A 12468-nucleotide genomic window follows, 5' to 3' on the forward strand; every position below is an offset into this window, starting at 1 on the left:
CTCACCCTGATTGATGGTACAGGCAGGCTACAGATTCTTAAGGCACAAGCTGCATTAACTTTACAACTTGGGTTTCTCAGGTCTTCATACACAGGCTAGAAATCCCTTTAGCTGGGTCCAGCACTTCCCCCAGTTCAGTCTTTGTTCCTTAGGTGTTTCCAGGAGTTTTCTTGTGTGGGGAGTGAAGAATCCTGCCCCGATGATGTCACTCCCTGCCTTATATACCTTTTGCATATAGTAGGAACCCTTTGTTCCAAAGCTTGATTCCCAGACCAATCTGTGGGAAAATACTGACATCCCAAGATGGAGTCCAGCCTCATGTGGCCTGGTCACATGTCCTTGTAGAGTCATAGCAGCCATCACTCTCAGGCTGTCTGTAGAGTTCTCAGGAAGACTCACCAGGTGGGAGATAAGCTTCTACTGAGGCCTATTGTTCTCCCTAATGGCTCATTGCCCTGAGTAGGCCCTTCCCAACCAGCTATCTAGCCTGAACGCATCTTGTCTAGTGGGCGTTATCCAGGTGTAACTACATTTGAAATACAGATACATAGTCAATATTCATAACTTTAGATACAAAAATGATATACATACAAATAGGATAATCATATTCAGCAAATCATAACTTTTCCAGTGACATCTCACATGACTTATTTTGTACAAACTGCATCATAATTATGTTATAATCATATGATAATATCACTATGAAGAATATGGGGGTGCAGTGTCACAATCAGGTTGTAAATGCTTTGGGACAGGGACTGTTTCTGCTGACAGGTTTGTACAGTGCCTGGCACAATGGGGCCTTGACTGCTGATTGGAGCCTCTAGCCACTACTGCAATGCAATATTATATTGTATTTGAAAAGCCGCCTTCACCACAGCCTCTACAGATCCAAGGCCTGCTCAGCACTGGCTTTTCTGCCCCCACCACGACCTCACATCAGCACTCCCATTATATGGATTCCATGGAATGGTGGGGGGAAAGGGGTCACTGGCAGCCTGTGTCATGATGGGAAGGGGATGAAGGGCTAGAGTCTCTAAATCTCACTTCCTAGCTGCATTATCTGTTTGCAGGACATATTCTCCACCAACTCAGAGAAGCTGTCTTTGCTGGCCAAGGTGGAGAAGGCGCAAGGTCGCATCCGTGCCCTGGAAAGCCAGGTAATTGTCATGCCCTTTCTCACAGGTCATCCCCCTAGTACACACATCCCATCGCCAATCTCCACCCGTTGCGTGGTCCTGTGGCATGAATGAGAATGAACTCTGACAACCCTGAGCACTGACTCACCCCTTGGTGTGCCCCCAGAAACTGGTGTTTCCTTCGAGGTATCTATATACATGATCACAGGTGGATTAGGGGCTAGATGCAGACAAAGCATTGTCTCATCTCTGCTCCTTTCCCAGTGGAGGGTAGGACTTGTTATGATTTATTGGCTGGTGAAGATCTGACTCTTGCGATTGGCCTGGAAGGCGATCAGTTGCTGGTCAGTTGTAACTCTTGTGGACAGGAGTTCCACAGTCAAGCACTGGCCGCTGAAAAGATCAATCTCATCCTAGTTTTCTCCTTGAGTCTCATAATCGCTCAGGAGCACAACATGGAGAGAGAGGCATCCGTTTCTGAGATAGCCCAGCCCATGGAGAGCTCAGAAGAGCAGCGTCAAGGCCTTAAAGCAGATATACCCAAAAGCTCCCTTTCCCCTCAGCCTCCCTCCATTGAGCATTTTCACAGGCTTTCCCACAAATAAACCCCTGAGGGAGGCTGCAGCCATGGGTCTAGCAAGTCCCCAAATCAGCACTAATGAGGAGAAATGGGCCTCACAGGAACCCCCTGGGTGTGGCCTCAAAGACCCAGTTGCCCAGGTGCCATGTTTTCATATTCTCCAAGCTACCCCTAATTCCAGCAGCGCTTTGCTGTATATGGCAGTGTATAGGTGATGGGAAGCTGCCAGCTGGGGAATATGTGGCTTGGATGGGGAGCCCACACGTCAGCAGTCTGAAATGCACTAGTCAGTTTCCCATGTGTCAGTGAGCAGAGTGGTGGGGCCGTGCACCACCACTGCCTTCAAGAGCAAACCCAGGGCGAGAGGGCAGGCACGCCAGCACTACCATAGTGCGCTGAGTATCTGTTCTCTCCCTCGCAGCTGGAGGAGTCTGCGAGGAAATGGGGGCGGGAGAAGCAGGACCTCAGCACCCAGCTCCTGGAGCAAGAGCATGGCTTTGGGCGCCCATCCAGCACCATCCTGCATGATTTCTCACTGGTCAGTGACATGCCTGCCATGCCGGCCAGCCCACAAGCTGGGCTCACCCAGCTACAGTCCGATTCCTCCCATACTCAGCTGCTCACCCTCCTGCCATGGCCACTGTCCATCTGGCTGGTGTAAGAGCCACGTTACTGGTCTCTAAAAATATCCATCTAGTTTTCCTTAGCCAAAGATTGATGGCCAGGACAGGGGACCATGTAAGGGCTCAACACTCTGTCTAGGGCACAGAAATTGCTCAAGGAACCTCCCCTCCCCACAAGCATATCCAGGCTGAAAGTCTCTTTGGTTTGTGCTAGTATAATGTCGACAGACTCCAGTCGTCGGTGCACAGGATCAGACCAGGGTCCTGTGGAGCTTAGTGCATGAGCCTCTACCGCATGAGCTAAAAGCCAGCTGCCTCTTAGTGAAGGCTGTAGAGCAGACTCATTTTATATCTCCCTCTAAGTGGTTTCGATGCCACTAGATGGGACAGAACACCACACCCAGGAGGTGTGTGGGTTACACTAGCTCAGTATCACGCCCCCTCCATACACTCCCAGAAGAGGAGGGGAGGAAGAGGAGAACCAGGCAGAGCAAGCCAAGGTGGAAGAAGAGCAGGAAAGAGAGTGGATCCTCACAGCCAGCCAGTCCGCTGCTGTGGGAAGGACTGTTGGGTTAACTCCACCCATCTGCACCACAGAGGCAGATCATTGGTCTAAATTTTGGTGCCTGAACAGCTGGTCACAACAAATTTCTGAGTCACCTGTGTCCCTGCAGTGTGCAGGGTTGGGACAGGGCTACCCTCCGTTATCAGACACGCCCCTCTGCTCTCTGGACTGCAGCAGTCTCTTTTAGCCTCCACACACACACGCTCTTAGGCTCCATCACTCCTGGTTGGCCAGGGCCCACTTCACCTAAGCCCTTTGACCTCTCCCCATATCACAGGGGGGCTGTTGTCAGACTTGTGACTTCCCAATCTTGTAGGGTGGCTGCATTTGTTGATTGGGGTAAGACTGAGTATAATCTGCCCCTGCCCGTTCAGCTGGGTGGACAGTCATCCACCACAGCCTGCTCTGGACCACAGACATGGGGTTTTCAGCATAGCAGGTGGGCGAGCATATTACTGAATGGCATACAGGGTCCAGCCCAGAATCTCCTTGTTAAAGCTTTGGGAGGAGGGAGCAGGTAGCATCAGGGCTAGCCCACAGAGCACACACTGGGAACCACGAGATGGGGCACTGGACAAAAAGGACTCTGCCATTACAGAGGAATGTAAGGGCTCAAAGGAAGTGGGAGACAGGTGGATTAAGATTCCAGGAATATCCCCTGATGTTCGTGCTCTTCTCCTACACAGAAAACTTCACCAGACCCCACAACACATATCAAGAGGCACCAAACGCTTGATCCTCTGCCCTAGCACCTTCTGCAAGATGGACTTATTGGCAGTACTGGGGAAAGACTGTGAATGTTCTGTCTGGTCTCCCACCCACCCCCCCACCCCCCGAAACAGAGCTCTCCTAGGGGGTCTACTGGAGATCTTTATTAAATGCTTGATGCTCAACCCCCAAGTGCTGTTACTGAAGACTGGATGGCCATGGGAAATACCTATGCCAGTCAGAGCTCAGGGATATGCTTGGCCAAGTGATAGGATCCAGTCTGTGAAGCCCAGATCAAAGCTTGGAGAAGCGCTAACTCTGGGTTCTATCACAGGGCACTGGGGTTTGGGGATTTTGAATCTGGCCCAGAACCCTGCCCCAATAGGTCACCCCCCGCCACCCAACCCTATCTCCTCCCCATCTTGATGACCATCTGTACGTATCTCTCCCCAAGGGTTCCAAGGCAGTTTAGCTTGACTTTCAACATGTTTTCAGCAGCTGATTTTTGCTGGTCCCTTGTATGATCACTTCTGCAGTGTTCCAAGCACAGTTAGATGACAGCTGGTGTTGAGCTTATTGTATCTTCCCTTCCCCGCCTTCTCCCCCCAGGCAGTAGTGTCTTGGAACATTGCATTGCTGGGGTGGGGGGAAGAAGGGTGTGACATGGACTGAATTCATACCCAGCAGAGGTGGCCTCCGTCTCTTTGGAAGGGTGGGTGAAGAACTCCATCCTTGGCTGTGATGATGGAACGCTGCCCGCTGTATAGCACATCAGCTATGCCCGAAGGACCAATTTGGATCAGTTTCACCCTCCAAGCGTGTGATGTTCGTGGAGGTTGACATTCCCTTTACCTGTGGTCCACTTCCTTTTATGTGTGGGACATTCCACATGGAGCTAGACACAGTTTAGTTGGGGTGGTGATGCCAAACCGAAACTGGGACTGTGAGAAAGCACCAGCCTGCACATCCCTTGAAGATGGCTCCCACAGTCAGTCCGCAGACCAGGAGGAAATCTGAACGTGTAACCAAGCCAAACGCACTCTGCAATAGAGCGAGTGGCAGCCTTAGAGGTGGGGGAATGGGCCACTGCACACACGGTGCATTGACACTTTGTTGGCCTATGCAGCCTATGCCCCCTAGGGAGTCCTGAGTAGAGAAGCAAAACATCATGGGCCAAATTCATCCCTGGGGTAACCCCATTGACTTCAGCAGAGTTTCACCAGGGATGATTCTGACCCCTGGAATGGCCCACCAGGCTAGACTTAGCCCCGCAAGGTGAGGTGCCCAGCTAGTACGAGTGATGAGAGCAGCAGCAGCACATGGCCATGAGGGCCCTTTGCCCTGGCTGCTATTCCTCATGTCCGCAAGGACTCGTGTGAAGCCACTGGGCTCCAGATCCTTGCAGCCAAAGTCACTTGTGCAGTGACAGAAGCTACTCATTCTTGTCACTAGTGCCGTTCCGCTGGCAACAGGTGTTAGCCCCCAGTCGGTGAGTGCTACGCATCCCGATCTGCAGAGGGAATGGGGCTGGACCAGCTCTTAGTTTGCACTGTAGAGACTTGGGTTGTTGGCTGTTAGGTCCCTGGTTCAGTCCCCAGTATTGGCCGAGAGGGCAGCCCCCATACCTAACTGGCCTTGGGGTGTGGCAGGTTTAGTAGACAGGTGACAGCCGGGGCTGCACCCATACCAGCTCTGAGCACAGCATGCAGGTTAGCAGGTGCTGCCTGAGCCATGCTTGCCACTGGGGCTGACTTGCTGAGTGTACCTGATACGGAAAAGGCCCCTCAGGTGCTGCCCCCAGTACGAGGGGTGTTGATTTGCAGAGCCAATAGAACGGCAGCACTTCAATGGGAAGTGGCCATGTCCCATGGCAGCAAAGGGGTGCCGTCTGCCTTGTTGCTTTAAGGGGTGGCAATTTCAAATGAGAACATGACCCTTCAAGGACATCTGGTCTGGTTTGCCCCTTCTTCAGTAGCCCTTCCCTTTGCCACCCCTGTGATGTGAGCCCAGCCTGTTGGGGGGTGGAGAATATCAGCTGTAGCCTGGAGGGAGGAAAGGGGGTGGGGGACTTTAAAACTAAACAGATGAACAGGGCCTCCAGTGGTCTGCCAGGTGCAGGGGGCAAAGCAGTAGCACATAGCCAAGGCAGAGCATGGCACGGGGGTTAGCCACATCACCAGCCAGAAAGGCAGCTTTGGAACACGTATCCTGGAACCTCTCGCTCTGACTGGTCAAGGCCTGCTGCCGGGGGACATGATGAGGAGCAGGATGCTGGCATGTCCAGGTGTCTCTTTGGCATGTGAAATCAGGGCATCTCACATGTGAATTTGGCATGCCAACAGGTACTTCCTATGGGGACTGGGAGCCCTCAACATTCCAGCATTTCAACCACACTTCCCAGGTCCTTCTCTAACTATTCTCCAACTGCACAGACATCCCGCGGATCTCTCCTGAGTGCAATTCCAGTGCCTTCCAGTAACTGCACCTTCCCCACCCTCCTCCTGTAATACAATGGCCGAAAGAGAAATGGACTTTCCAGTTCCCATCTTTTCTTAAAACATGTATTGTTTGCCCTTGAGTGGTTCTTGGTACATCATCACCTAGCCGAACTTCACCAGATATTGTTGTGTTCACATGCTAAGTTCTAAAATATCTTCCTTGAGTCCATTACATGAGTTGTCACTGGAAAAAAAATCACCAGCAATGACAATGTGATCCCAATAAATGGAAAGCAGAAAGCAGTGGTTGACAATTTTTAACACAATGGTACCTATCTAGTGGTATTTTCACTGACAGGTCCAGTGGTTCTTGCCAGCATCACAGTACTTCTTTCACACCTTGGTACAAATTTGTACTACAATGTATTGTCACTGGTGGGTCTTTGGAGCAGGCATTATAGTGATCATGGCTTCCATAAAGCTAACCACAATGATAGCACCTGCCCTTGAAGACATAAACAACCTCTCAACCCCCTAGGAGTGCAAATATAAGGTAAGAGGCACTTGCAATGCTGGTGCAAGCAGGTACAATTCCATTGAAGTTAGGGGGAACTCCGGAAGTGTAACTGAGATCAAAATTTGGATCCTATTCCCATCTCCAAAATGCAGTCACCTCTGAAGTAGATGTCACCTGCTCCTTAACAACACACAGCAATACCACACACAGTAGCTTCAGGTTTGAGTTTAGGCCTGGCAGTGAGGCACACCACCTTCCAATTGTAACTGTAAGAGGAAATGTAAGGTAGCAGAATCTAATGGCCATGACTGGGAATTTGGAAGGTGCTTAGAGTCAAATTATTAACATTCTATTACTGCTGGCCTCATGTTACAGTTGGCTCAATTGCTGTGAGAATGATGGGGAAATCAGCAATTTTGTGGTAAGGTACCATTTTTGTGGGTGTCATTTCTCACAGAGTTGGCATGTCTTGCATTTCTCAGAGTTTTGGATTCAGAAATCCCAAAGAAAGATAAAGCAAAGCTCATTCAAAATTACCACATTTTGCCTGGTCTCTGCTTGACTCGGAGTCTGGGTGGTGTCCATAATAAACCAGAAAACAGCCTGCGTTTGGATGTCACTAACCAGAGACTTGCAAATCCCGGTGAGCATTGCGCTCAGTTCTTATCCCACCTCCGCGTGTGACTGTGGTAAAGTGATGCCTCTCTGTGCCTCAGTTCCCAATCTGTAGAATGGGGCTAACATGACTGACCTACCTAACAGGAGGGGATAGGGTGACCAGATGTCCCATTTTTAAAGGGACTTTTTCTTATATAGGCACCTATTACCCCCCACTCCCTGTCCTGTTTTTTCACAGTTGCTATCTGGTCACCTTAGGAGGGGATGTGAGGCTAAATTCATGCATGGTTGTAAAGTGCTTTGAACTTCCCAGGTTATGTCTGGATCTGGAGGTGTAATTTGCAGGTTGGATAGCCATATCATGCTGATTCTGATCAAACTGGCATGCAGAAAATAGCATCACAGCCTTGGCAACACAGTGCAACACAATAGCTGCCCCAAGTACAAGCCCATCTGAAATCCTAGGTATGTATACATGGGGGCTAGTTGAAGTCATTGCCCAGGAAGCCATGGCTACACTGCTGTTTTTAGCCTGCTAGCTGGATCAAACTAGCCTGGTGTGATGAAGTTGGGAGATTTTTGTAGTGTTTTACATGAATTGTGTGTGCATGCCTCAGTTTCCCTGTGTGCTGCAAGCGAGAGACAGGCATGCTGAAGGCTCAGAGAGGTGGAGAAGCCTACGGCTTATCCCCCAAGAGAGAGCGGACCCCCGAGAAGGGCTGTTGCAATGAAGGGGGTTCCTCCCAGTGACCATATGGAGCCGGGCGAGAGCATAAGTCCTGTGAGTCCCTGACAACTTGGTAGCAGAGGATTGTTGGTGGATGCACCCTGTAGACGGTTGCCTGCCAGTGATAAAACAAGGGAATTGAAGGAACCAGCAAGGAAAGGGCCTAGAACCAGCTCCCTAAAAGCTGGTTTGCATGTCTGGTCAGGGAGCAAGGGCTGAGCATTGGGAGGCTCACCCAGGAGGTGTAGATTGCCTGGCTGGTAGAGAATGACCAGTCTGAGGAGCAAGTTCCAGATCCCAGCAGGGTTCTGGGATGCCCGGAGAGCCTGGGAGTAGCAGGGGGGCAGTTGGGGTAGTGGCAGGGGGTCCACCATACCCCGTTCCCCAACCAGGAGGAGGGCTTCCCAACCACAGTGGATATGAAGAGATGAAATCTGGAGCTGAGAGCTAAGGAGCTGGAGCTGGAGGAGCAGAGGCTAAGTGACTGCTTGGAGCAATGAAAACATGAACTGGAGTTGGAGGAGAGGCAGGCCAAGAGCACCTCCTATGGGGTAAGTGGGGAAAGACCCCAAGATGCCAATTTGGCAGAAAGCCTAGATTCCAAAGTGTGCCCCGGTATAATGGGGGAGGTATATTGATGCCGACCTCACTGCCTGTGAGAAGGCTTGTGATTTGAACTAGGTTGACAGGCACAGCTGTCTCACACACCCCGCTTGGTCCCAAGGCCATACAGGTGTTCAGCCAAATGGATGGTGCAGAGACTGGGGACTATAAAGGTTCAAACAGGCTTTGCCACTTACGTTTGAATAAACCCCTAAGGCAGACAGGAAAATATTCCGGGGTGTATGAGAAACCCTGGGCATTACGTACAAGGAGGTCACCTGGTAATGCAGGCTGAGAGAGAGAGCTGGGAAGCAGTCACCCAGACAGCTCCTGGGGCAGAGCTGGCCAGGGGAGGGGGAAGGGACACAGGCTTCCACTCCAAGCTCAGCAGATATGTCTGCTTGTGACTCCTGGGCTCAGGCCCCTCTGATCCCCAGGGGGAACCACAGGTGGGGGTCAGTGGGAAGACATTCACGGGGTGAAGAGATTCGGGGACTCTTATGGGTGTGGTGCAACCTCACCAGCTGCTGAGGGGCCATGTAACTTGGGGGAAGGCTCCTAGACAGCAGCCATTCACCTCCTGGGATCCTTCAGCACGTCAGCCTTGACGTACTCTTGGGAAGTGACTGTGTCTCTTTAAGACAGGATCCGGTCCCTGCACCAGTAACAGCCAAAGAGCTGACCCCAGAGATCGGAAGATGGAGAGGGCAGGAGCCAGTGAGCATGTGAATGGCCCATAAATGGTGCTGGTCCCCAAGTAAGATGGGTCGATCAGACCCAGTGTGCACTATTGGAAGCTCAATGCCATCACCATGTTCAATGCCTGCCCCATGCCTAGGACTAAAAAATTCCTAGACAAGGTGTGTGTGTGGAGGGGGCTTTACCTCACTACTGCGAATCTCACCAGGGGCTACTGGCAGGTGCCTTTGGACCCAGTTGCCAGGTTGAAATCTGCTCCCATCAGCCCTATAGGGCTCTGAGGTCCTGGTCCTACCTTCTGGCCTCAAGGGGGTGCCTGCCACCTCCCAGTGCCCAGAGAATCAGTTACTGAGGGGGGGTGGAGGACTGTGCCCTGGCATAAATTGAAAAAAATTAATTTAATTTAAATTTTAAATTTTAAAATTTATTTTAAAATTAAAATTTAAAATTTAAATTTAGTGCTGGGGGTTGTATAAGTACCTAAGTACCAGGCTGAACTCCCATAGAGAGAAGGCAGGCATCTGTGGACCCACATCTGGGTAGAAAGTGGTGGGGGTCAGGAACTGATTACACTATCTTGAAAAGGAAAACTTCTTACCTGAGTGTTTCCTTGATGACAGCTTTGAGCAGCCAGATGGCTTTCAACATCTTCAGCATATCACCCTGTCCTGCCTGTCTGGCCGCAAAGATCTCCGCCCGCAGCTGCTCCTGCACCACTGGAGTGTGAGCCAGTTCAAACATGGCCCACTGGAGGGTCATGGAGGTCTAGAGCAGGACACAGGGGAACCTCCTAGAACTCAACACCAGCTGGGTTCTGACTCTAGGGATGTTGCTCTCTGGGTGACCCATGCATGCCATGTCTCCTCTCTGTGCCTCAGTTTCCTTTTCTGACAAGGGGGTCTGGTTGTGTGGCTTCAATGAAGCATTTTGAGATGCTAAGAGAAGAGCCCCTGTGTTGATGAAGTGTTATGGGCTGGGACTTTTAGAAGAGCCTATGAAAGTGAGGCACCCAGGTGCCAGAACTCCAGTTCCAAGGTCTCAACATTTGCCATTCTCTGCCTTGTGTACTCCACCATGAGCATCCTCCTTTGAGGAGCAGTGTGGAAAAGTCATCTGGGGGCACTTACACCATCAGAGGGGTAGCTCAGTGGTTTGAGCATTGGCCTGCTAAACTCAGGGTTGTGAGTTCAATCCTTGAGGGGGCCACTTAGGGATCTGGGGCAAAATCAGTACTTGGTCCTGCTAGTGAAGGCAGGGGGCTGGACTTGATGACATTTCAAGGTCCCTTCCAGTTCTAGGAGATGGGATATCTCCATTAATTTAAAATGTATACATTCATGATGTCTGTGTCTTCAGCCCAACCTGGGAGAATCAAGTGTCCCAGTGAAGAGCAGCCTGGGACGCCTCCAGGATGGATGGTAGAGGCCGGAAAAGGTAAGATGAGGATGGCAGATGTGTCATACCTGGGCCACAAGGTGGGAAGCATCTGCTAAAGCCAGAACCAGTCAAGGTAACCAGAGATTGGCCATTCCTCAAATCGAGAAACAGGCCCAGGTCTCTAATGGGATGGCAGGGTACTACTGAAGCTTTGTAACCCACTTTAGCTCCCATTATGAAGCTTGGTAATTTGGGCAATCCAGACAAGGTGGTCTGGACCTAACAGTGCCGGGGGCACTCTGTGAACTGAAGGAGGCTCTAATCCAGGGGCTGGGGGTGATTAAGAGGCCCAGCACAGCTTGGCAGTCAGCCAGTTTTGGCCAGTGGGAGGACAAAGGGCTGAGGAGAGAGGACCTGACCAACCAGTTCCAGCCAGAGGGGAACAAAGGCCACAGTGACCTGTTTACCTGGGACCGAAGACAAAGGACATGGGAGGAGATGTTGGGGGGAGATAATATTGGATGATCGGCTGGAAGGAGGGGGCTGCTGGACTGGACAGAGAGAGAGCAGCCAGAGCCCACCTGGATGCGGGACAGACTTAGATGTACTGTGCTGAGAGATGCTAGGCCTGAGGGCCCGGAGAGTTGTCTGTGCTGGGTTCATATGCTCAATAAACCCTTCTGTTTTACTCTGGCTGAGAGTCACTCCGGTCTAGAGATCAGGATTGCATTATTCCCCCTGGGAGTGGAGGCCCAGAGTGAGTGGACTCCCAGAGGGGACCCACGTTGAGAGACAGGCATGCTGAGGGTCAGAGAGGTGCAGTTCCAGGAAGCGGAGGGGCCTACGGCTTAACCCCCGAGAGAGAGTGGACGCCCCCAAGAAGGGCTGTCGCACTGAAATGGGTTCCTCCCAGGTACCGTACAGAGCCGGGAGAGAGCACGAGACCTGTGAGTCTGTGATACCTGGGTACCTGTACCCGAGGCAGCAACTACACCATCAGTGTCAACCTACCTTCAGCTGACGAGTGCTATAAAAAGACAAACCATTATATTTATCCCAGCTAGACAGTGTACTGGCAAACACAATGGTGGGAGGAGGGTAAAACAGTGGTGCCTATGAAACATTTTGCAAAGGCTGTGATGTGGATGAGTGAGTGAAAGCTGATGGGCATCTTCCCATTCCAATGCACGTGGGAGGGCAGCGTTGACTGTGCTGACACAGTAAGGGTGACCTTGACTAACTCTGCTAACACTCCAGAACCCAAAAGACTGGGGCTGCTTGAAACGTCTGGATCCTTTTGCCACTTCCGTGCCTGGGGTTTGGGGCTGTGTTCCAGAGGTCTACAGGCCAGGGGACCTACATGAACATTCATCTTGCACTGTGGACAGTCTCTACTTTGCCCTGAACACTGGAGGAATTTGATCACCAAGGCACATTTTATGTCCAGGATGGAGACTGCAGTTAGCACCCTTCAGCTGCCTAGCCAGATTATATCTTCCAGTGACCATTGCATTGGTCAGCAGCAAAGGCAGTGACAGACAAAGCCTGGGTTAGGTCCCTGGAGCTCCCACCCCACTGTGAAACACTATAACCTGAAAATAGCACCCTGTAACCCCCATATTCACCACTGTCATGTAATTGTGATATTTCATACAAAGCATGCCATGTAAGATATATGAAAAGTCATGCTCTGCTAAAACCCGTTCTGTCCAAATATGTATAGCATTAGTATGAGATTTTTGCTGTATGGTTGTTACTGAAATATGCTGTAAGTTTGCTAGTGACACATAAAGGACCCCTGGCCAGGATGGTGCTCCATGACCATTAATCAGCAAGGGTGTTGTACTCAAGGGTCTTACAATTCAATGACAGTT

General features: G+C 51.0%; 2 protein-coding genes across 16 annotated transcripts in view; both read left to right on the forward strand.

The window, feature by feature from the left end:
* The window catches only part of CCDC33 (coiled-coil domain containing 33), a 323029-nt gene extending 316676 nt beyond the window's left edge, over positions 1-6353 (forward strand). For 11 of the 15 annotated variants that reach the window (XR_010591116.1, XM_042851567.2, XM_065559722.1 and 8 more), the window contains 3 exons: positions 1074-1160; positions 2141-2257; positions 3594-6353. Coding sequence is in view for 13 of the 15 variants with exons in the window: in XM_042851567.2 (XP_042707501.2) it covers positions 1074-1160; positions 2141-2257; positions 3594-3656 (267 nt within the window). In the remaining 2 variants the exon portion in view is untranslated. Of the gene's footprint in view, positions 1-1073; positions 1161-2140; positions 2258-3593 lie in introns of those variants that run through there. The other 4 variants (XM_065559719.1, XM_065559724.1, XM_065559725.1 and 1 more) reach the window with 2 other exon arrangements.
* Positions 1-9217, forward strand: part of LOC135974000 (uncharacterized) — a 59238-nt gene extending 50021 nt beyond the window's left edge. Inside the window, exon 2 of the mRNA XM_065559730.1 lies at positions 9207-9217. The gene's annotated coding sequence lies outside the window, so the exon portion shown is untranslated. The remainder of the gene's footprint in view (positions 1-9206) is intronic.
* Positions 9218-12468: the final 3251 nt, after the last annotated feature.

Source organism: Chrysemys picta, chromosome 10 (assembly GCF_011386835.1).
Source record: "Chrysemys picta bellii isolate R12L10 chromosome 10, ASM1138683v2, whole genome shotgun sequence".
Lineage (NCBI taxonomy): Eukaryota > Metazoa > Chordata > Testudines > Emydidae > Chrysemys > Chrysemys picta.